The 23,928-nt window shown below is 42.0% G+C and overlaps 1 protein-coding gene across 1 annotated transcript; it reads right to left on the reverse strand.

The window, feature by feature from the left end:
- Nucleotides 1–139: 139 nt before the first annotated feature.
- LOC131939556 (uncharacterized) lies at nucleotides 140–23,796 on the reverse strand. Its single transcript, XM_059297943.1, has 7 exons — nucleotides 23,725–23,796; nucleotides 21,759–21,992; nucleotides 13,155–13,297; nucleotides 12,898–12,984; nucleotides 3,032–3,202; nucleotides 782–863; nucleotides 140–355 (listed from the first exon to the last, which is right to left on the reverse strand). The coding sequence occupies exons 3-7, from the start codon at nucleotides 13,295–13,297 to the stop codon at nucleotides 335–337; spliced, it is 504 nt and encodes a 167-aa protein (XP_059153926.1). The 5' UTR covers nucleotides 21,759–21,992; nucleotides 23,725–23,796; the 3' UTR covers nucleotides 140–334.
- Nucleotides 23,797–23,928: the final 132 nt, after the last annotated feature.

Raw genomic sequence — 23,928 nt, forward strand, 5'->3', positions numbered from 1 at the left:
TGAGTGTCAAGCCTATCACATACCCATGTGTGATTGTTCATTTTAAAAACATTTTCAATTTTTAAAATAGTTTTCAGCACTTTTGTAAATATTTAAATAATTTAAATAAAGCAAGCAAAAAAATTCTTTTGGCCTGTTTTTTAATGAAACTATCTGGCAAGAATTGAATGCAAGTTGGTGGCCTGTTTCTCTCATCCACTGGCAGTGAAGATATCAAACACTAGAAGGGTTGGTGCTCATTCTTACAATAGGGGGGGGGGGGGTTCATGCTAACAGCAGTGGATGTAGGGGGGGTCATGCTTATAAGTTGATGTAAAGATGTGGGGAGTCATTCTTACAACAGTTGAACCAACATCTGTGGAGAAAGATATTCTGTTGTTACTTCGGGCTAAAAGCAAAGAAACAAACATGGAAAAGTGACATGCTGACCTAAAAGGTTCAAGCCAGTAGAATGTCCCTGAGTCCACCCAGCTCTGATGGGTACCTAACTCAGGCATTGTGCTAATCACACTATCTCTTCACATGCTGAGATAACAGACACAGGTGAACTTTTCTTATCCTGGTTTTTTAGTCAGTCACGTGATGACCTACCTTGTGTTTAGTCAGTCACGTGATGACCTACTTTGTGTTTTAGTCAGTCACGTGATGACCTACTTTGTGTTTTAGTCAGTCACGTGATGACCTACCTTGTGTTTTGGTCAGTCACGTGATGTCCTACTTTATGTTTAGTCAGTCACGTGATAACCTACTTTGTGTTTTAGTCAGTCACGTGATGACCTACCTTGTTTTTTAGCAATGACCTGCAGTGAGCCTCTAGTGGAGAGAGTTCTGATTCGTGTGAGTCCATGAATCCATCAGCACAACTGGAAAGATTGAACATTGGCCATCAGACTGTAATAGTGTCTGGTAATACACTGAGTTACACATACAATTGTTTGGGACTCAATACATACAAGTGTAGAGGGGACTCAATACATACAAGTGTAGAGGGGACTCAATACATACAAGTGTAGAGGGGACTCAATACATACAAGTGTAGAGGGGACTCAATACATACAAGTGTAGAGGGGACTCAATACATACAAGTGTAGAGGGGACTCAATACATACAAGTGTAGAGGGGACTCAATACATACAAGTGTAGAGGGGACTCAATACATACAAGTGTAGAGGGGACTCAATACATACAAGTGTAGAGGGGACTCAATACATACAAGTGTAGAGGGGACTCAATACATACAAGTGTAGAGGGGACTCAATACATACAAGTGTAGAGGGGACTCAATACATACAAGTGTAGAGGGGACTCAGTACATACAAGTGTAGAGGGGACTCAGTACATACAAGTGTAGAGGGGACTCAATACATACAAGTGTAGAGGGGACTCAATACATACAAGTGTAGAGGGGACTCAATACATACAAGTGTAGAGGGGACTCAATACATACAAGTGTAGAGGGGACTCAGTACATACAAGTGTAGAGGGGACTCAGTACATACAAGTGTAGAGGGGACTCAATACATACAAGTGTAGAGGGGACTCAATACATACAAGTGTAGAGGGGACTCAATACATACAAGTGTAGAGGGGACTCAATACATACAAGTGTAGAGGGGACTCAATACATACAAGTGTAGAGGGGACTCAATACATACAAGTGTAGAGGGGACTCAATACATACAATTGTAGAGGGGACTCAATCCATTGGGCTATAGAGATGGCCCAATACAACTTGTTATCACAAGAAAAACATCTCAACAAATACTACAACATACACACCTTGCTAGCTCACACAGCTCTTTTTCTAAATCAGGGGTTCCCAACCTTTTTTTACTCTAGAGCACATTCTAAAATATCGGTAGGGTGGCGGGCATCACCTATTTTAAATCGACAAACTCCTTCCAGAGGTGTAGCAACCCTTCCCGTCACCCGGGGATTTGCACCCCCCCCCCCCTCAAATTTTTTATTTGCACCCCCTCCCCCCCCCCCCCCTCAAATTTTCGATTTGCACCCCACCCCTCAAATTTTCTATTTGCACCCCCCTCCTCAAACTTTTGATTTCCATCCCCTTCAACCTTTCAATAATGTTTATGAAAAAAATTCTGTCTCTGTCAAATAGTGAGAGGTGGGCACATACGAATCTTTCGGCGGGCGCCATGGGGCCCGCGGGCACGAGGTTGGGAACCCCTGCTCTAAATGTCTGACTGAATCTAGAGCAGTACGTGTGCTGTAAACTTGAACATGTGTCAACTTACGTCTGGGGGGGGGGGGTACACATCACTCTGTAGTGGCCTTGTATATTGTATTATATTCACAACGATCAGTTTGGAAAAGAAATCAACTCTATAGAACACATCGTCATATTCTAGACACAATAGACTAGATGTGCCAATAGACATGCAGTAGACTAGATGTACTATCCTAGGTGTGCCAATAGACATGCAGTAGACTAGATGTACTATCCTAGGTGTGCCAATAGACATGCAGTAGACTAGATGTACTATCCTAGGTGTGCCAATAGACATGCAGTAGACTGGATGTATTATCCTAGATGTGCCATTAGACATGCAGTAGACTCAATGTACTGGTTAAGCCAGATACAGGGCTAAGGTTTTCTAAATGATACAAAGTGGTTTGTATTTGAGTGTATCAAATAAGCAGAGGCGTAGCGAGGGGGGAGAAGGCGGGGGCGGGGGGACATATGTCCCCGGGCGCCAAATTGAAAGTTAGAGGGGGGGGGGTTGCAAATGAAAAGTTCGAAGGGGGGTGCAAATCGAAAGTGTTTGAGGGGGGGGGGGTGCAAATGAAAAGTTCGAGGGGGGTGCAAATCGAAAGTTTGAGGGGGGGGGGGTGCAAATGAAACGTTCGAGGGGGCGTGCAAATCGACTTACACGACTGTGTAGTATTTGGGAAAGATCTGGGACTTAGACGAGTGTGTGGTATTTGGGAAAGATCTGGGACTTAGACGAGTGTGTAGTTTTTGGGAAAGATCTGGGACGACTGTGGAGCTGGGGATGAAAACATGACTTACACGACTCTGTAGTTGTTGGGCAAGATTTGGTGTGTAGTTTTGGTGGCCCCTGCACCCCATGTGTCACATTCTTTCACCTTGATTTCATGCCTGGCTCCAGCACACCAAGGGGCGATTTTATAATTTTCAGTGCACACAAGTGCATCTACCACGTTGAGTGTTTGGCCATTTCTGTTTTACAGATTAATAAAGGTTATTTAATGAACTTGTCAAAGGGCCAAATGCAATCAAACTTAATAATGTAGCCTACAATACTTTAATTTATTTTCTAGTTTGAAGAGCTACATACATATCTCGCATATCAAGACAACTGCAAAACAACTGCATTTCCATAAGGGGATATAATTAATATTCACTATTTTTAACGAAACTAAAATGTTTGTCCTGACAATACTAATTGTATTAATCCTTTCAATTGTACTAATCCATTGGTCTAGTTATCATTCAAGTCATCCTTTGGTTAACTCATCATTCAAGTCATCCTTTGGTTTAGTCATCGTTCAAGTCATCCTTTGGTTAAATCATCATTCAAGTCATCCTTTGGTTAAATCATCATTCAAGTCATCTTTTGGTTAAATCATCATTCAAGTCATCCTTTGGTTAAATCATCATTCAAGTCATCCTTTGGTTAAATCATCATTCAAGTCATCTTTTGGTTAAATCATCATTCAAGTCATCCTTTGGTCTAGCCATCATTCAAGTCATCCTTTGGTTAACTCATCATTCAAGTCATCCTTTGGTTAACTCATCATTCAAGTCATCCTTTGGTTAAATCATCATTCAAGTCATCCTTTGGTTAACTCATCATTCAAGTCATCCTTTGGTTAACTCATCATTCAAGTCATCCTTTGGTTAACTCTTCATTCAAGTCATCCTTTGGTTAACTCATCATTCAAGTCATCCTTTGGTTAAATCATCATTCAAGTCATCCTTTGGTTAAATCATCATTCAAGTCATCCTTTGGTTAAATCATCATTCAAGTCATCCTTTGGTTAACTCATCATTCAAATCATCCTTTGGTTAACTCATCATTCAAGTCATCCTTTGGTTAAATCATCATTCAAGTCATCTTTTGGTCTTAAGTTATCGTAAGGGTCCTAGTAGTTATTGTAGTTATCCTCAAGTAGTGTCATTGTCAAGTTAATGTATTAGTGTCATTGTCAAGTTAATGTATTATCCCGTATAATGAAGAACAAAGGATTTATATAGGGACTAACTTCTTATCAATTGCTATCATCAAATACTAACAACAGTGACATCAATGTTTATGAATAATTTTTTCAGCTAAAAAATTAACAACACAGCACCACAGCAACATTCAGCTAGCAAATCAGCACCACAGCAACATTCAGCTAGCAAATCAACACCACAGCAACATTCAGCTAGCAAATCAACACCACAGCAACATTCAGCTAGCAAATAAACACCACAGCAACATTCAGCTAGCAAATCAACACCACAGCAACATTCAGCTAGCAAATCATCACCACAGCAACATTCAGCTAGCAAATCAGCACCACAGCAACATTCAGCTAGCAAATCAGCGCCACAGCAACATTCAGCTAGCAAATCAGCACCACAGCAACATTCAGCTAGCAAATCAGCACCACAGCAACATTCAGCTAGCAAATCAGCACCACAGCAACATGCAGCTAGCAAATCAGCACCACAGCAACATTCAGCTAGCAAATCAGCACCACAGCAACATTCAGCTAGCAAATCAGCACCACAGCACCACAGCAACATTCAGCTAGCAAATCAGCACCACAGCAACATTCAGCTAGCAAATCAGCACCACAGCACCATTAAGTTAGCAAATCAGCACCACAGCAACATTCAGCTAGCAAATCAGCACCACAACAACATTCAGCTAGCAAATCAGCACCACAGCACCACAGCACCATTCAGCTAGCAAATCAGCACCACAGCAACATTCAGCTAGCAAATCAGCACCACAGCAACATTCAGCTAGCAAATCAGCACCACAGCACCACAGCAACATTCAGCTAGCAAATCAGCACCACAGCAACATTCAGCTAGCAAATCAGCACCACAGCACCACAGCACCATTCAGCTAGCAAATTAGCACCACAGCAACATTCAGCTAGCAAATCAGCACCACAGCACCATTCAGCTAGCAAATCAGCACCACATCAACATTCAGCTAGTAAATCAGCACCACAGCAACATTCAGCTAGCAAATCAGCACCACAGCACCACAGCAACATTCAGCTAGCAAATCAGCACCACAGCAACATTCAGCTAGCAAATCAGCACCACAGCACCACAGCACCATTCAGCTAGCAAATTAGCACCACAGCAACATTCAGCTAGCAAATCAGCACCACAGCACCATTCAGCTAGCAAATCAGCACCACATCAACATTCAGCTAGTAAATCAGCACCACAGCAACATTCAGCTAGCAAATCAGCACCACAGCACCACAGCAACATTCAGCTAGTAAATCAGCACCACAGCAACATTCAGCTAGCAAATCAGCACCACAGCACCACAGCAACATTCAGCTAGCAAATCAGCACCACAGCAACATTCAGCTAGCAAATCAGCACCACAGCAACATTCAGCTAGCAAATCAGCACCACAGCACCACAGCAACATTCAGCTAGCAAATCAGCACCACAGCAACATTCAGCTAGCAAATCAGCACCACAGCAACATTCAGCTAGCAAATCAGCACCACAGCAACATTCAGCTAGCAAATCAGCACCACAGCAACATTCAGCTAGCAAATCAGCACCACAGCACCATTCAGCTAGCAAATCAGCACCACAGCAACATTCAGCTAGCAAATCAGCGCCACAGCAACATTCAGCTAGCAAATCAGCACCACAGCAACATTCAGCTAGCAAATCAGCACCACAGCAACATTCAGCTAGCAAATCAGCGCCACAGCAACATTCAGCTAGCAAATCAGCACCACAGCACCACAGCACCATTAAGCTAGCAAATCAACACCACAGCAACATTCAGCTAGCAAATCAGCACCACAGCAACATTCAGCTAGCAAATCAGCACCACAGCAACATTCAGCTAGCAAATCAGCACCACAGCAACATTAAGCTAGCAAATCAACACCACAGCAACATTCAGCTAGCAAATCAGCACCACAGCAACATTCAGCTAGCAAATCAGCACCACAGCAACATTCAGCTAGCAAATCAGCACCACAGCAACATTCAGCTAGCAAATCAGCACCACAGCAACATTCAGCTAGCAAATCAGCACCACAGCACCACAGCAACATTCAGCTAGCAAATCAGCACCACAGCAACATTCAGCTAGCAAATCAGCACCACAGCAACATTCAGCTAGCAAATCAACACCACAGCAACATTCAGCTAGTAAATCAGCACCACATCAACATTCAGCTAGTAAATCAGCACCACAGCACCACAGCAACATTCAGCTAGCAAATCAGCACCACAGCAACATTCAGCTAGCAAATCAGCACCACAGCAACATTCAGCTAGCAAATCAGCACCACAGCAACATTCAGCTAGCAAATCAGCACCACAACAACATTCAGCTAGCAAATCAGCACCACAGCACCACAGCAACATTCAGCTAGCAAATCAGCACCACAGCAACATTCAGCTAGCAAATCAGCACCACAGCAACATTCAGCTAGCAAATCAGCACCACAGCAACATTCAGCTAGCAAATCAGCACCACAGCAACATTCAGCTAGCAAATCAGCACCACAGCAACATTAAGCTAGCAAATCAGCACCACAGCAACATTCAGCTAGCAAATCAGCACCACAGCAACATTCAGCTAGCAAATCAGCACCACAGCAACATTCAGCTAGCAAATCAGCGCCACAGCACCACAGCAACATTCAGCTAGCAAATCAGCACCACAGCAACATTCAGCTAGCAAATCAACACCACATCAACATTCAGCTAGTAAATCAGCACCACATCAACATTCAGCTAGTAAATCAGCACCACAGCAACATTCAGCTAGCAAATCAGCACCACAGCAACATTCAGCTAGCAAATCAGCACCACAGCAACATTCAGCTAGCAAATCAACACCACAGCAACATTCAGCTAGCAAATCAGCACCACAGCAACATTCAGCTAGCAAATCAGCACCACAGCAACATTCAGCTAGCATTTCAGCGCCACAGCAACATTCAGCTAGCAAATCAGCACCACAGCAACATTCAGCTAGCAAATCAGCGCCACAGCAACATTCAGATAGCAAATCAGCACCACAGCAACATTCAGCTAGCAAATCAGCGCCACAGCAACATTCAGCTAGCAAATCAGCACCACAGCACCACAGCAACATTCAGCTAGCAAATCAGCACCACAGCAACATTCAGCTAGCAAATCAGCACCACAGCAACATTCAGCTAGTAAATCAGCACCACAGCAACATTCAGCTAGCAAATCAGCACCACAGCAACATTCAGCTAGCAAATCAGCACCACAGCAACATTCAGCTAGCAAATCAGCACCACAGCAACATTCAGCTAGTAAATCAGCACCACAGCAACATTCAGCTAGTAAATCAGCACCACAGCACCACAGCTACATTCAGCTAGCAAATCAGCACCACAGCAACATTCAGCTAGCAAATCAGCACCACAGCACCATTAAGCTAGCAAATCAGCACCACAGCAACATTCAGCTAGTAAATCAGCACCACAGCAACATTCAGCTAGTAAATCAGCACCACAGCACCACAGCAACATTCAGCTAGCAAATCAACACCACAGCAACATTCAGCTAGCAAATCAGCGCCACAGCAACATTCAGCTAGCAAATCAGCACCACAGCAACATTCAGCTAGCAAATCAGCGCCACAGCAACATTCAGCTAGCAAATCAGCACCACAGCAACATTCAGCTAGCAAATCAGCACCACAGCACCATTCAGCTAGCAAATCAGCACCACAGCACCACAGCAACATTCAGCTAGCAAATCAACACCACAGCACCATTCAGCTAGCAAATCAGCACCACGGCAACATTCAGCTAGCAAATCAGCACCACAGCACCACAGCAACATTCAGCTAGCAAATCAGCACCACAGCAACATTCAGCTAGCAAATCAGCACCACAGCACCACAGCAACATTCAGCTAGCAAATCAGCACCACAGCAACATTCAGCTAGCAAATCAGCACCACAGCAACATTCAGCTAGCAAATCAGCACCACAGCACCATTAAGCTAGCAAATCAGCACCACAGCAACATTCAGCTAGCAAATCAGCACCACAGCAACATTCAGCTAGCAAATGAGCACCACAGCACCACAGCAACATTCAGCTAGCAAATCAACACCACAGCAACATTCAGCTAGTAAATCAGCACCACAGCAACATTCAGCTAGCAAATCAGCGCCACAGCACCACAGCAACATTCAGCTAGCAAATCAGCACCACAGCAACATTCAGCTAGCAAATCAGCACCACAGCACCATTAAGCTAGCAAATCAACACCACAGCAACATTCAGCTAGCAAATCAGCACCACAGCAACATTCAGCTAGCAAATCAGCACCACAGCAACATTCAGCTAGCAAATCAGCACCACAGCACCACAGCAACATTCAGCTAGCAAATCAACACCACAGCAACATTCAGCTAGTAAATCAGCACCACAGCAACATTCAGCTAGCAAATCAGCGCCACAGCACCACAGCAACATTCAGCTAGCAAATCAGCACCACAGCAACATTCAGCTAGCAAATCAGCACCACAGCAACATTCAGCTAGCAAATCAGCACCACAGCACCACAGCAACATTCAGCTAGCAAATCAGCACCACAGCAACATTCAGCTAGCAAATCAGCACCACAGCAACATTCAGCTAGTAAATCAGCACCACAGCAACATTCAGCTAGCAAATCAGCACCACAGCAACATTCAGCTAGCAAATCAGCACCACAGCAACATTCAGCTAGCAAATCAGCGCCACAGCAACATTCAGCTAGCAAATCAGCACCACAGCAACATTCAGCTAGCAAATCAGCACCACAGTACCACAGCAACATTCAGCTAGCAAATCAGCACCACAGCAACATTCAGCTAGCAAATCAGCACCACAGCAACATTCAGCTAGCAAATCAGCACCACAGCAACATTCAGCTAGCAAATCAACACCACAGCAACATTCAGCTAGCAAATCAGCACCACAGCACCATTCAGCTAGCAAATCAGCACCACAGCACCACAGCAACATTCAGCTAGCAAATCAGCACCACAGCAACATTCAGCTAGCAAATCAGCACCACAGCAACATTCAGCTAGCAAATCAGCACCACAGCAACATTCAGCTAGCAAATCAACACCACAGCAACATTCAGCTAGCAAATCAGCACCACAGCACCATTCAGCTAGCAAATCAGCACCACAGCAACATTCAGCTAGCAAATCAGCACCACAGCAACATTCAGCTAGCAAATCAGCACCACAGCAACATTCAGCTAGCAAATCAGCACCACAGCACCACAACAACATTCAGCTAGCAAATCAACACCACAGCAACATTCAGCTAGTAAATCAGCACCACAGCAACATTCAGCTAGCAAATCAGCGCCACAGCACCACAGCAACATTCAGCTAGCAAATCAGCACCACAGCAACATTCAGCTAGCAAATCAGCACCACAGCACCACAGCAACATTCAGCTAGTAAATCATTACCACAGCAACATTCAGCTAGCAAATCAGCGCCACAGCACCACAGCAACATTCAGCTAGCAAATCAGCACCACAGCAACATTCAGCTAGCAAATCAGCACCACAGCACCATTAAGCTAGCAAATCAGCACCACAGCACCACAGCAACATTCAGCTAGCAAATCAGCACCACAGCAACATTCAGCTAGCAAATCAGCACCACAGCAACATTCAGCTAGTAAATCAGCACCACAGCAACATTCAGCTAGCAAATCAGCACCACAGCAACATTCAGCTAGCAAATCAGCACCACAGCAACATTCAGCTAGCAAATCAGCACCACAGCAACATTCAGCTAGTAAATCAGCACCACAGCAACATTCAGCTAGTAAATCAGCACCACAGCACCACAGCTACATTCAGCTAGCAAATCAGCACCACAGCACCATTAAGTTAGCAAATCAGCACCACAGCAACATTCAGCTAGTAAATCAGCACCACATCAACATTCAGCTAGTAAATCAGCACCACAGCACCACAGCAACATTCAGCTAGCAAATCAGCACCACAGCAACATTCAGCTAGCAAATCAGCGCCACAGCAACATTCAGCTAGCAAATCAGCGCCACAGCAACATTCAGCTAGCAAATCAACACCACAGCAACATTCAGCTAGTAAATCAGCACCACAGCACCACAGCAACATTCAGCTAGTAAATCAGCACCACATCAACATTCAGCTAGTAAATCAGCACCACAGCACCACAGCAACATTCAGCTAGCAAATCAGCACCACAGCAACATTCAGCTAGTAAATCAGCACCACAGCACCACAGCAACATTCAGCTAGTAAATCAGCACCACAGCAACATTCAGCTAGTAAATCAGCACCACAGCACCACAGCAACATTCAGCTAGTAAATCAGCACCACAGCAACATTCAGCTAGCAAATCAGCACCACAGCACCACAGCAACATTCAGCTAGCAAATCAGCACCACAGCAACATTCAGCTAGCAAATCAGCGCCACAGCAACATTCAGCTAGCAAATCAGCACCACAGCACCATTCAGCTAGCAAATCAGCACCACATCAACATTCAGCTAGTAAATCAGCACCACAGCACCACAGCAACATTCAGCTAGCAAATCAGCACCACAGCAACATTCAGCTAGCAAATCAGCGCCACAGCAACATTCAGCTAGCAAATCAACACCACAGCAACATTCAGCTAGCAAATCAGCACCACAGCAACATTCAGCTAGCAAATCAGCGCCACAGCAACATTCAGCTAGCAAATCAGCGCCACAGCAACATTCAGCTAGCAAATCAACACCACAGCAACATTCAGCTAGCAAATCAGCACCACAGCACCACAGCAACATTCAGCTAGCAAATCAGCACCACAGCAACATTCAGCTAGCAAATCAGCGCCACAGCAACATTCAGCTAGCAAATCAACACCACAGCAACATTCAGCTAGCAAATCAGCACCACAGCACCACAGCAACATTCAGCTAGCAAATCAGCACCACAGCAACATTCAGCTAGCAAATCAGCACCACAGCAACATGCAGCTAGCAAATCAGCACCACATCAACATTCAGCTAGTAAATCAGCACCACAGCACCACAGCAACATTCAGCTAGCAAATCAGCACCACAGCAACATTCAGCTAGCAAATCAGCACCACAGCAACATTCAGCTAGCAAATCAGCACCACAGCACCACAGTAACATTCAGCTAGCAAATCAGCGCCACAGCAACATTCAGCTAGTAAATCAGCACCACAGCACCACAGCAACATTCAGCTAGTAAATCAGCACCACATCAACATTCAGCTAGCAAATCAGCACCACAGCACCACAGCAACATTCAGCTAGCAAATCAGCACCACAGCACCACAGCAACATTCAGCTAGCAAATCAGCACCACAGCAACATTCAGCTAGCAAATCAGCACCACAGCAACATTCAGCTAGCAAATCAGCACCACAGCAACATTCAGCTAGCAAATCAGCACCACAGCAACATTCAGCTAGCAAATCAGCACCACAGCAACATTAAGCTAGCAAATCAGCGCCACAGCACCACAGCAACATTCAGCTAGCAAATCAGCACCACAGCAACATTCAGCTAGCAAATCAACACCACATCAACATTCAGCTAGTAAATCAGCACCACATCAACATTCAGCTAGTAAATCAGCACCACAGCAACATTCAGCTAGCAAATCAGCACCACAGCAACATTCAGCTAGCAAATCAGCACCACAGCAACATTCAGCTAGCAAATCAACACCACAGCAACATTCAGCTAGCAAATCAGCACCACAGCAACATTCAGCTAGCAAATCAGCACCACAGCAACATTCAGCTAGCATTTCAGCGCCACAGCAACATTCAGCTAGCAAATCAGCACCACAGCAACATTCAGCTAGCAAATCAGCACCACAGCACCACAGCAACATTCAGCTAGCAAATCAGCACCACAGCACCACAGCAACATTCAGCTAGCAAATCAGCACCACAGCAACATTCAGCTAGCAAATCAGCACCACAGCAACATTCAGCTAGCAAATCAGCACCACATCAACATTCAGCTAGTAAATCAACACCACAGCAACATTCAGCTAGCAAATCAGCACCACAGCACCATTAAGCTAGCAAATCAGCACCACAGCAACATTCAGCTAGCAAATCAACACCACAGCAACATTCAGCTAGCAAATCAGCACCACAGCACCACAGCAACATTCAGCTAGCAAATCAGCACCACAGCAACATTCAGCTAGCAAATCAGCACCACAGCAACATGCAGCTAGCAAATCAGCGCCACAGCAACATTCAGCTAGCAAATCAGCACCACAGCACCACAGCAACATTCAGCTAGCAAATCAGCACCACAGCAACATTCAGCTAGCAAATCAGCACCACAGCAACATTCAGCTAGCAAATCAGCACCACAGCAACATTCAGCTAGCAAATCAGCACCACAGAACCACAGCAACATTCAGCTAGCAAATCAGCACCACAGCAACATTCAGCTAGCAAATCAGCACCACAGAACCACAGCAACATTCAGCTAGCAAATCAGCACCACAGCAACATTCAGCTAGCAAATCAGCACCACAGCAACATTCAGCTAGCAAATCAGCACCACAGCAACATGCAGCTAGACATCTGAAGAAACTGCACACACATAATGCGACCTAACTCTAAGGGTATCTGTCCTGAAACCGATCGACCAATAAAATCAGGCTGTGGAATCTCCAAAGTGTATTCTCTACAATATGTCCTTGGTCTGAAATTCAAATTTATTTTGCCATAAAAATTGAAAAACTTTATTCTGTTATACAACAACAGCCAACATCTACTTCAACTTGCTACAGACTTAACTGAAGCTTTACTAATCTACACTAAGATACAGACTTATATAAAAGTTTAGTAGTCTGGACAAGCACATGAACCAACCTGAAAAGCTTGTTTTCTGACTTGCAGAAGCGAGAGTCCCATGGCGGCCGTTTGGAGAGTTCAGGCTGAGTTGAGCTTGCTTTTTTTACTACGCTCAGGTGGCAATCTTTGTCATCAACAAATGTAAACAACAATGTGGCCATCTTTGTCATCAACAAATGTAAACAACAATGTGGCCATCTTTGTCATCAACAAATGTAAACAACAATGTGGCCATCTTTGTCATCAACAAATGTAAACAACAATGTGGCCATCTTTGTGATCAACGAATGTAAACATCTATGTGGTCATCTTTGTGATCAACAAATGTAAACAACAATGTGGCCATCTTTGTGATCAACAAATGTAAACAACAATGTGGCCATCTTTGTCATCAACAAATGTAAACAACAATGTGGCCATCTTTGTCATCAACAAATGTAAACAACAATGTGGCCATCTTTGTGATCAACAAATGTAAACAACAATGTAAAACATTTTCTACAGTCATATTATCTCTGTTACTTATTTAAATATATTTCTAAATCAGTATATATTTATAATTGTATATTTATGTTTAGAGCCGTCATCTCAAAACTGACATTACGTTCACTCTGAGTTTGTTATTCTCCCCCCCCCCCCCCCCTCCCCCTAACCCATCCCGAACTGATCTGTTAAGTCATTTGGGAAAACGTGTAATGCTGTACCAAAGTACCATGCCACCAGAATCATAGCTTTTGAAACTGGTAAAACTCTGTAAATATTTTTTTTTTGCAATTACCAGTAAAGAGGTGTGTGATCAATACAGTGATCTAACCCATACCTTGTCATTATGTTTAAAAAATGATTTTTAAAGAACACAAAAAAACAGCAGCTAGGTCTAATTACAAAATGAATGTTCTGAACAGCAAAACCAATATTTTAATTTTTGTGTAGGTTATTATTCAGAATGTTACACCTATTAGATTTAACTTTAGTATTAAAATGAAAAGCTTGATTTTATACCATCTCTGATTTAAAAAAATGTCATTATGCTGTAATATTTTAGAATTTATGATGACAATATATTTAGTTCTGATTATAGACAACATATTTTTGTAAAAACGAATAGTGTTAAGTTAAGCTACTATATTATTTTCGTAAGTAATTATTGATCTGTTTTGATATTTACAATATAATTTGTAAATGTTTATTTCCCCTAGTTCGCTTGTCTATTCTAGGAATCATTATATCCAATTTGAATTTTTACAAGGATTACAAAACAGATTGTGTTGCATTCATTGATTTTGGTGTATGTTTTTTGTTTTGTTTAGAGTGATAATTTTTTTTGTGGTCGGAATACATTGTGTGTTTTTTCTTATTTCTTCACGGTGCTACTTTCAATTTATTTTACATCATTGTGAAGCAATGACATACAGCTAGTATATATATATATATATATATATATATATATATATATATATATATATATATATATACATATATATATATATATATATATATACATATATATATATATAAGTATATATATGTAAATAGGCCTATATGTATATATATGTCTATTTATACATATATATATATATATATATATATATATATATATATATATATATATATATATATATATATATATATATATATATATAATTCTCTTCTGGGAGACGTTAGAAAACAAGCTGCAAACTGCGCCTTGCAGTCCCCTCTCTTCCTCTCTATCACTACCACACCCCCCCCCCCCCACATGGTCTGGTGAGCGGTGTTCACTCTAAATGTTTACATTCGTATAGCCGGGTTTAGTGACGGCTATTAGGGGCAGATAATTTAGTTTGAAACGATTTTAAACTTAGAGGAGGTAACTAATGTAAGCCCTGCTAGGGGGGGGGATACCTTAAAATCTACCCTTCTAGGCTTAACTAACTAATCTGTCCGGTCAGTGCAACCGTGGTAGAACCCACAGTGGTTAAACCCTAACCTTAGTCTAAATAATAAGCTACTAAAATAAAACAAAACTTTTACAGTTAATAAAATTTATTGCATGGAACCAAAAGTTATAAAAAAAAGAATAGATATAAACTGACACAAAACAGAACCAAACGAAACAAACTTTTTACATCAAACACAACACCCAATTTCGGACTACGTCCAGGACTAAGACGAACACAAACACAAAATAAATATGGCTGGATGGTGCGAATTTGCTATTCTTTTCACCCGATGACCAGAGAGACTGCCTGCTCCCTTCACCGCAGCTTTCCACACAAAAAAACAGAGTTGAACAAGCCGGAAACCGACTTCCACACACCTCACACGCTACACGTAAACAAATAGTCCCTAATTCACGGATAACAAACCAAACACGACGGAACATGCAACAGAATATTATAAAAAGACACTTACTATAAACAATGACAACAATATAAACGAAATATATATAAACTAGCTATAACCAGGGACATAAACAGTGAGACAGCGGCGCCATAATACGGGACTACACAACTAAAAGATACGAACAATTTACGACATGAAACGAAACGATACATTCGCCTTCTAAGTTACAAATAATAAAAATACACTCCAGCCGCTCACATACACGCCCCTTAAAGCTTGCGGTCACCGCAAGCTAACAAACTTGAAAAAAACAGCCCACAGGGCATAATCATAAATGTTACAAAGAACTTGCAAAAAAATCAGCCCACCGGGCACAATCATAAATTTTACAAAAAAAGCAATCTTTGCCAGAAAATCAGCCCACAGGGCATAATCATACATGTTACAAAAAAACAAAACTTTGCAAAAGAACTTGCAAAAAAATCAGCCCACAGGGCACAATCATAAATTTTACAAAAAAACATTGTCAAAAAAATCAGCCCACAGGGCACAATCACAAGTCTAGCCTACTAGGGACTCTGCGCTCCCTGACCGACCTACGCAGAGGTATGTCAGGTACTGTGGGGTTACCGGCTGCTCTGGTCCCCGGCAATTGGACCTTATAAATTATGTGGCTGTAGCCTGGAGTAGCCGGCGGTATCACTTTGACCGGCCTTGGGGAGGGTGGTTGATGAGAGGTTTGAGGCACGTATCTGGTAATCTGGGTGCTTGCCACCCGGCGGGTGCCAGAAGGGCCATCTTTCTTCTTAATGGCGTAACACCCGCCGGTGATCGGAGGTACTTCGACCACGACATAAACTGTCGGGTCGTCTAGGTCTGCCATTTTGCGTCTGCCTAGTGGGGGTTGTCTCAGAAGGACCAGATCGCCTATGGCCAGTTCAGCTACAGGTGCCTTTTTGACCTGCTTGTCCTTCTTGCTTGACTCTGTCTGGGGGCATCCCCCAGCACCACCACCCGGTGCCTTAATTAAGGATGGGTTAGGTGGAACCATTGCCTCTAGTTCCTCAGGTTGGTCCACCTTTATACTGGTTATGCTGGCGCGTAGGCAGGATGTTGGGCCTGATACCACTGACGGATCTGGGTGAAAAGGTTGGTCTAATGGCTGTACCACCTTGTCGTCCTTCATTCCGGGGTCTCCTTTCGTCGCCTGAATGGTTGGTACACTCTTGGCAGACACCAGAGTCCTTTCGCGGGGGCGGAGGACCTTGTCCCCTCGCCATACTTTCGGTGTCACTCCTGGGGGCTTGATCAGGTGGGCCAATGTGGTCAGGTCCTGGAGAACGTTCATGCCCAACAAACAGGGTGGAGCTGATGAGCCACCCACTGGATCCTTTATCACAAGGAACCCCTTGTCGCGTATTTCTTCCTTGTTGATCTCCAGGTCAGTAATAAAATAGCCATTGTATGGGATGGCCAACCCATTTGCTGCCCTCAAGGACAGGGGTGTGTCTGTTCTTAGGATAATGTTCTTGAGGCTCCTGTTACAAAATGTTTCAGTGACCGTGCTGACTTGTGAACCACTGTCTATAACGGCCGTCACCGGTACACCTTGTAAATACACAGTCAGGGTGGGGCACTGTCCAGCCAGCTTGTGAATGGTGGAGCTTGGGCTCTGCCCACCAACAGTAGTAAGACTCTGAATCACTGCGGCCTCCTGCTTCTTTGAGTTTCGACAATTGCGGGCGAGGTGACCTTGCTGGTTACAATTGTAACACATTCTTGTTTCCGCCTCTGGACGTCGGCGGGGTACCCTTCGGCTAGATGACACTTGAGGGTTCTGTGCCAACTGAGTCAACAGAGCCGATAGCTGCTCTGCGAGCTTGTCCACCCTGTCTTCCAGCTTAGACCTGGGCAGGGTGGATTCTTCCTTGGGGCGGGCATGTAGAGCTGCCACATAGGCAGGTTCTGTCCCTGGGTCCTCGTCTCCAGACCATCGAATGGCCGCATCCCGTATGGCCAGGAAGGGGATCTTAGGGTCCCTGAAAACTAGTTCTTGCAACTGACGTCTGACTGAGGACTGGCTCAGCTTTTCCATAAACTGGTCCCTTAGGAACTCAGCATTCGTCTGAGGGACTTGCAGGGTGCCCTGTCTGGCAACAAGGGCCTTGAAGGCCCTGTGCAGGCGGTGCGAGTAGGCCCTCACCGACTCGTGTTGGCCCTGCACAACCATTTGGAGTTGCGCCATTAGCTGGGAGACGCTCCTCTTCTCCCCATAGACTTCTCGGAGGAGCCTGATGGAGGCCTCTGGGTCACGTTGCAGGTCATCTCCCCTGCAGCTCAGTTCTTCTCTCACAGCTTCCCCCAGGTACTGCCAGAGAAGGTCCTTCCTCTCTTCTACTGAGACGTCTCTTCTGGCCCTCCAGAGAGACTGGACCTCGTCAATGAATCGTTCCACATCATAGCCGTGGCTGTCCCCATGAAACTTCCGGATGAGGATCTCCCTGGGTGGAACGATGATGATGGCTGGTGCCACCTCCGCCATCTCGTCCGAATTGGGTGTTTTAAACAACAAACGGTTCCTACACTAAACAAAAACTAAACACATATGGTTCCATAAAGGGCCTATCAAAAACAAAAAAATTTAACTAAGCTACACTAGCCCTAGTAAAAAAACAAAAATTTAACTAGACTAAAGCACTGACCCCACTCGTGCTACCAATTTGTAAGCCCTGCTAGGGGGGGGGGATACCTTAAAATCTACCCTTCTAGGCTTAACTAACTAATCTGTCCGGTCAGTGCAACCGTGGTAGAACCCACAGTGGTTAAACCCTAACCTTAGTCTAAATAATAAGCTACTAAAATAAAACAAAACTTTTACAGTTAATAAAATTTATTGCATGGAACCAAAAGTTATAAAAAAAAGAATAGATATAAACTGACACAAAACAGAACCAAACGAAACAAACTTTTTACATCAAACACAACACCCAATTTCGGACTACGTCCAGGACTAAGACGAACACAAACACAAAATAAATATGGCTGGATGGTGCGAATTTGCTATTCTTTTCACCCGATGACCAGAGAGACTGCCTGCTCCCTTCACCGCAGCTTTCCACACAAAAAAACAGAGTTGAACAAGCCGGAAACCGACTTCCACACACCTCACACGCTACACGTAAACAAATAGTCCCTAATTCACGGATAACAAACCAAACACGACGGAACATGCAACAGAATATTATAAAAAGACACTTACTATAAACAATGACAACAATATAAACGAAATATATATAAACTAGCTATAACCAGGGACATAAACAGTGAGACAGCGGCGCCATAATACGGGACTACACAACTAAAAGATACGAACAATTTACGACATGAAACGAAACGATACATTCGCCTTCTAAGTTACAAATAATAAAAATACACTCCAGCCGCTCACACTAAGAGGAGGCTGCTTTCAAGGGGGGGGGGGGGTGGTAAAGGGTAGGGGTTGAGGGAAAGGGTGGGGTAGTGTTTTAAAGCAAATATTTTCAGTGGCAGCATTGGTACTGTCGAATTCACAAATTATGAATTACTGAAAAGTAGAAAATAAAACCACTAAATAGCGGCGTATGATACGCCGCGGGTCGGCTCGTATATATAATTTTTTTTAATACTTTTATTTGCAATAAAAAAAAGTTACATGTTTAACAGTAACAAGAGATTAGTTAACAATAATTTACGTCATGTCCAATATGTGATGGTTAATACATACAGAAAGAAAAATAAAACAAAAGTAGAGCCAATGAGTAATAATTATAGGGGTTATAAATATCTAATATTTTGTTTTTTCATTAAAATAGTAAGTTTATTTTCATGAAAAGATCATAGCTTTTTAGTTCTGCTGAAAAAATTAGTTAACACTAACATCTAACTAACAAAATGGTAATTTAGACAACAGTTAAATACACCCAAAGATGCAAGCTGTAACTCGAAGATGTAAAGAATGCAGACAAATCATTAAGAACAAGTTTGACAGTGCGACATCCAAATAACCAAGATCAGTGTATCTTTCTGACTTTTTTCTCCAGATGGGGGTGGGGACACTGATAAAAGTATCTAATATATATATATATATATATATATTTTTTTTTTTTCAATTCCAACATTTTATTTAAACAACACTGGAAATGTACCATAATCATTCATTCAACGTTCATGCATCTCAAACATGTATTTAAGAATGAAATTAAAAGTCAGAATGTGTTAAAATGAAGAGTGCAAGTACTGTGCACTAAAACAAAACATTTAAGATAAAAATTTCTTCACCAATTACAGTGTACAAGAAATACAATCAAGCACAATAACTAAAAAAAAATACTATACAAACATTCTGTTTGATCCCCATGAACTATTTACATATGTAAGGGGAATGAAATATTTTAACAGGAAGAAGTTTTCTACATGATCTAGCTGCTTTACCTCCTTCCACCTCTTGGCCCACCACCACGGCCACCCCCACCTCCTCCTCCACCACCACCACCACCACCTCTAGGCCCACCTCTTCCTCTTCCTCTACCACCTAGTGCAGGCTTTCCTCCCTCCCTCTTCCCACGAGCTTTTGAACGTGGAGCATCATCAATAAGCAGAGTGTCAAGGGGCAAACTTTCAGGCAGAACATAATAACGTATGTTGTTACCACGAATACTTAATGAATCCAACTGTTGTGTTTCCTTATTTTTTACAGTAAGCTTTACTGCTTTTAAATGTGTGTTCATGCTCACATCAACACCTGTAACTGTTCCTGTAACTTGTGTTCCATTTTTCAATTCTATGGTGACTGTTTCATGACTAAGCTTCATGAGAAACCTCACGAGCTTCATGATGGATCGGATTGTGAAACACTTCTATTTTAATGTATGAAATACTATGGCGGCAAACGATCTTTGTACAAATATTATTCCGGAAATAGATTTCTTGCAAAGAGATATACATAAAAGTATCTAATATATAAAGTTTATTCTGTATATATGTATGTAACCAAGGATTACAAAGGCATATAAGAAAAAATAATACTTCTATGGCGTCAAGTGTTAAATGTCTAAAGTACTCATCGTCTAAATTCATACTTTAAAAAATTAATATTGTAAGTGTTGGAAAACAATTTTCATTTTTCAAACTAATAGTAATAATTGTCAGCATAGCCATTAAACATAATTTTAAAAAAATAATCTTTTACAAAAATTCCAATTTATGCTTGAAAATTATTTATATTTAGTCCTTTAGCGCTTATAACTTCCCTTGATAAATTAGGAAAACACAATTACTTCCCTTTAAAAAAAAACATTACATCGTGTGGAAAAGAATTAACTGTTTATTACTTTGTTTGGTGTTGGGGACAAAACTAATTACATAATTAGCGAGGATTGACCAAGTGCAATGTTGTAGGTATTTTTAATACTGCCTTTTATTTATTCTATATACTGAACGTACTGTTTACTAATTATTTTTTAAAATCAATAACAGTTAATAAGCCAGCTCCTAAATGCCCCATATCCTGTGAGCGCTATGGTGTATAATTTCGCTTTAAACATAGACTATGGATAAGAAAGGTTACTATAGTCGTTTACTAAGCTGAAACAGACGATTTGGCGCCCCGGGCTAGACTGTGAGCACTTTGCGTTTGTGTTTGTGTTATATTCGTGTTTGGGTTGAGTTTGCGTTTGTGGTTGGGTTTGTGTTTGGATTTGGTGTGTTTTTGTTTGCTTTTTTTGTTTGTGTTTGTGTTTTCTTTGTGTTTGTGTTTGTGGTTGGTTTTTGTGTTTGCATTGGTGTTTGTGTTTGCGATTGTTTGCGATTTTGGTGCTTTGGTTTTGGTTGGTTGTGGCTAGGGTGGGCAATGCCGGGTATATGCTGATTACTAAACACACATGTCGTGATCCTTTACAGATAGGTTTTTCATAGAGGCCAGTGCAGGGCCTGGCCGGGACGGCTAGTATATATATATATATATATATATATATATATATATATATATATATATATATATATATATATATATATATATATATATATATATATATATATATATATATATATATACATATATATATACATATATATATATATATATATATATATATATATATATATATATATATATATATATATATATATATATATATATATATATATATATGTATATATATGTATATATATATGTATATATATGTATATATATGTATATATATAGATATATAGATATATATAGATATACATACATACATACATTTTTTCTCAAGAACTCACCTGGTTTGGGCTTTGGTGTAACAGGGTGTAACTTTTTTCTTTCCATTGTACAATGGTCAAAATACAGCCACAGATGTTCCTACAGCTTCAAAATACAGCCACGGATGTTCATACAGCTTCAAAATACAGCCACAGATGTTCATACAGCTTCAAAATACAGCCACGGATGTTCCTACAGCTTCAAAATACAGCCACAGATGTTCATACAGCTTCAAAATACAGCCACAGATGTTTCTAAAATTTAAAAACACCAAGCTAGAAAAAACTCACACAATTTGTGTGAACGAAACCGTTAAATAGTTTTTAATGACTAAACATCTAATTAAATTATCATCAAAGTGGAACGTATCTGGAAAGTTTGAAAGAAATCGCTGCATTACAAGTGGGTTAACATTAAGTTACAAGATTTGCCACTAACCCACCGACATCATAAGCCAAATCGGAGGTAGAAATGTATTGTGATACAACTTTTATTTTGAGGTTCTATGGATGGTGTTGCTTAGAGGATGAGGGGCGGGGGGGGGGGGGGGGGGGGGTCAAACATTCCCTTGCCTACGTCACTGGTGGTGAGGGTTAATAGAAAGCAGTGGCGTCGCTAGGTCGGGTGTAACCCGATGCGGCACTTCGTGATGTCACTCCAACCCCCAAAAGACAAAGTATATATATATATATATATATATATATATATATATATATATATATATATATATATATATATATATATATATATATATATATATATATATATATATGAGTGTGTGTTTGTATCTGCCTACATATGCCTATAGTTTAAATATACGCCACATTTGCATACATGTGTGTTTATAAGCTTTAATCACTGCAGACGTAATAGTAACGATGTTTATCTACAGCCTAACGAGCCGACCCGCGGCATATCATATGCCGCTATTTAGTTGTTTTATTTTCTACTTTTCAGTAATTCATAATTTGTGAATTCGACAGTACCAATGCTGCCATTGAAAATATTTGCTTTAAAACACTATCAGTAGGTCGTTAAGAACGATACTACCCCCACCCTCCTTTCCCCCAACCCCCTACCCCCACCCTTCTTTCCCCCAACCCCTACCCTACATCCCCCCCCCCCGTGAAAGCAGCTTCCTCTTAGTTACCTCCCCTAAGTTTATAATCGTTTCAAACTAAATTATCTTCTGCCCCTAATAGCCGTCACTAAACCTGGCTCTACGAATGTAAACATTAGCGGCTTAGCGTGAACCGCAGCTCACCGGACCATGTAGGGATGGGGTGGTAGGGAGCGCGCTTACAGCTTGTTTTCTAGCGTCTCCCAGAAGAGAATTATATATATACGAGCCGGTCCGCGCATAACATACGCCGCTATTTAGTTGTTGTTTTTTCTACTTTTCAGTAATTCATAATTTGTGAATTCGACAGTACCAACGCTGACACTGAAAATAATATTTCTTTAAAACACTATAAGTAGCTCGTTAAGGACCATAACCCCCCCTTCCTCTCCCCCTCTATTGTAGTGGCGTAGCGAGGGGGGGGGACGGGGAGTGCGAACCGCGCCGGGTGACACCATTTAGGGGGGGGGGTGACACCAAGGCAAAAAATAGCAAAATGCATAGAGAAAATGATTGGTGTCAACCCCCCTCCCCCGCTTTGATCAGTTTTGACAGTAAATTTAACGTTATTTTCATCGTGGTGTCACCCCCCCCCCCCCCCCGCTAAAAGTGCCCAGTGCCCCGTATAATAGAACTAAAAGTGCCCAGTGCCCCGTATAATAGAACTAAAAGTGCCCAGTGCCCAGTATAATAGAACTAAAAGTGCCCAGTATAATAGAACTAAAAGTGCCCCGTATAATAGAACTAAAAGTGCCCAGTATAATAGAACTAAAAGTGCCCCGTATAATAGAACTAAAAGTGCCCAGTATAATAGAACTAAAAGTGCCCCGTATAATAGAACTAAAAGTGCCCAGTGCCCAGCTTACGTTGGGATGCACCATTGTACAGCGCTGTTTTCCTTCTGTCCTTCACTGTGCCATTGTATTGAGCCAGTGAAGTGACTTAAAAAACCGCACTAAGCCCGTTCAACAACAGACATAGTTTCTAGATCTATAAGAATTCATAGTGCGCAAAATGTTCTCGTGTCACTCACATTTTTTATGAAGCCTAGACAATATCATAGAATCGTG

Source organism: Physella acuta, unplaced genomic scaffold (genome assembly GCF_028476545.2).
Source record: "Physella acuta isolate Inbredline_101_S28 unplaced genomic scaffold, ASM2847654v3 ptg000283l, whole genome shotgun sequence".
Lineage (NCBI taxonomy): Eukaryota > Metazoa > Mollusca > Gastropoda > Physidae > Physella > Physella acuta.

What these genes read in the sequence shown, in the direction of transcription:
- LOC131939556 (XM_059297943.1), bottom strand. Translation starts at nt 13,297, where the DNA reads ATGGCCACATTGTTGTTTACATTTGTTGATGACAAAGATTGCCACCTG. An exon ending in TCAGAAAACAAGCTTTTCAG is followed by an intron (nt 12,985 to 13,154) that starts GTTGGTTCATGT and finishes TTTGAATTTCAG; the next exon opens with ACCAAGGACATATTGTAGAG. An exon ending in CCCAACAACTACAGAGTCGT is followed by an intron (nt 864 to 3,031) that starts GTAAGTCATGTT and finishes CAATCTTTCCAG; the next exon opens with TTGTGCTGATGGATTCATGG.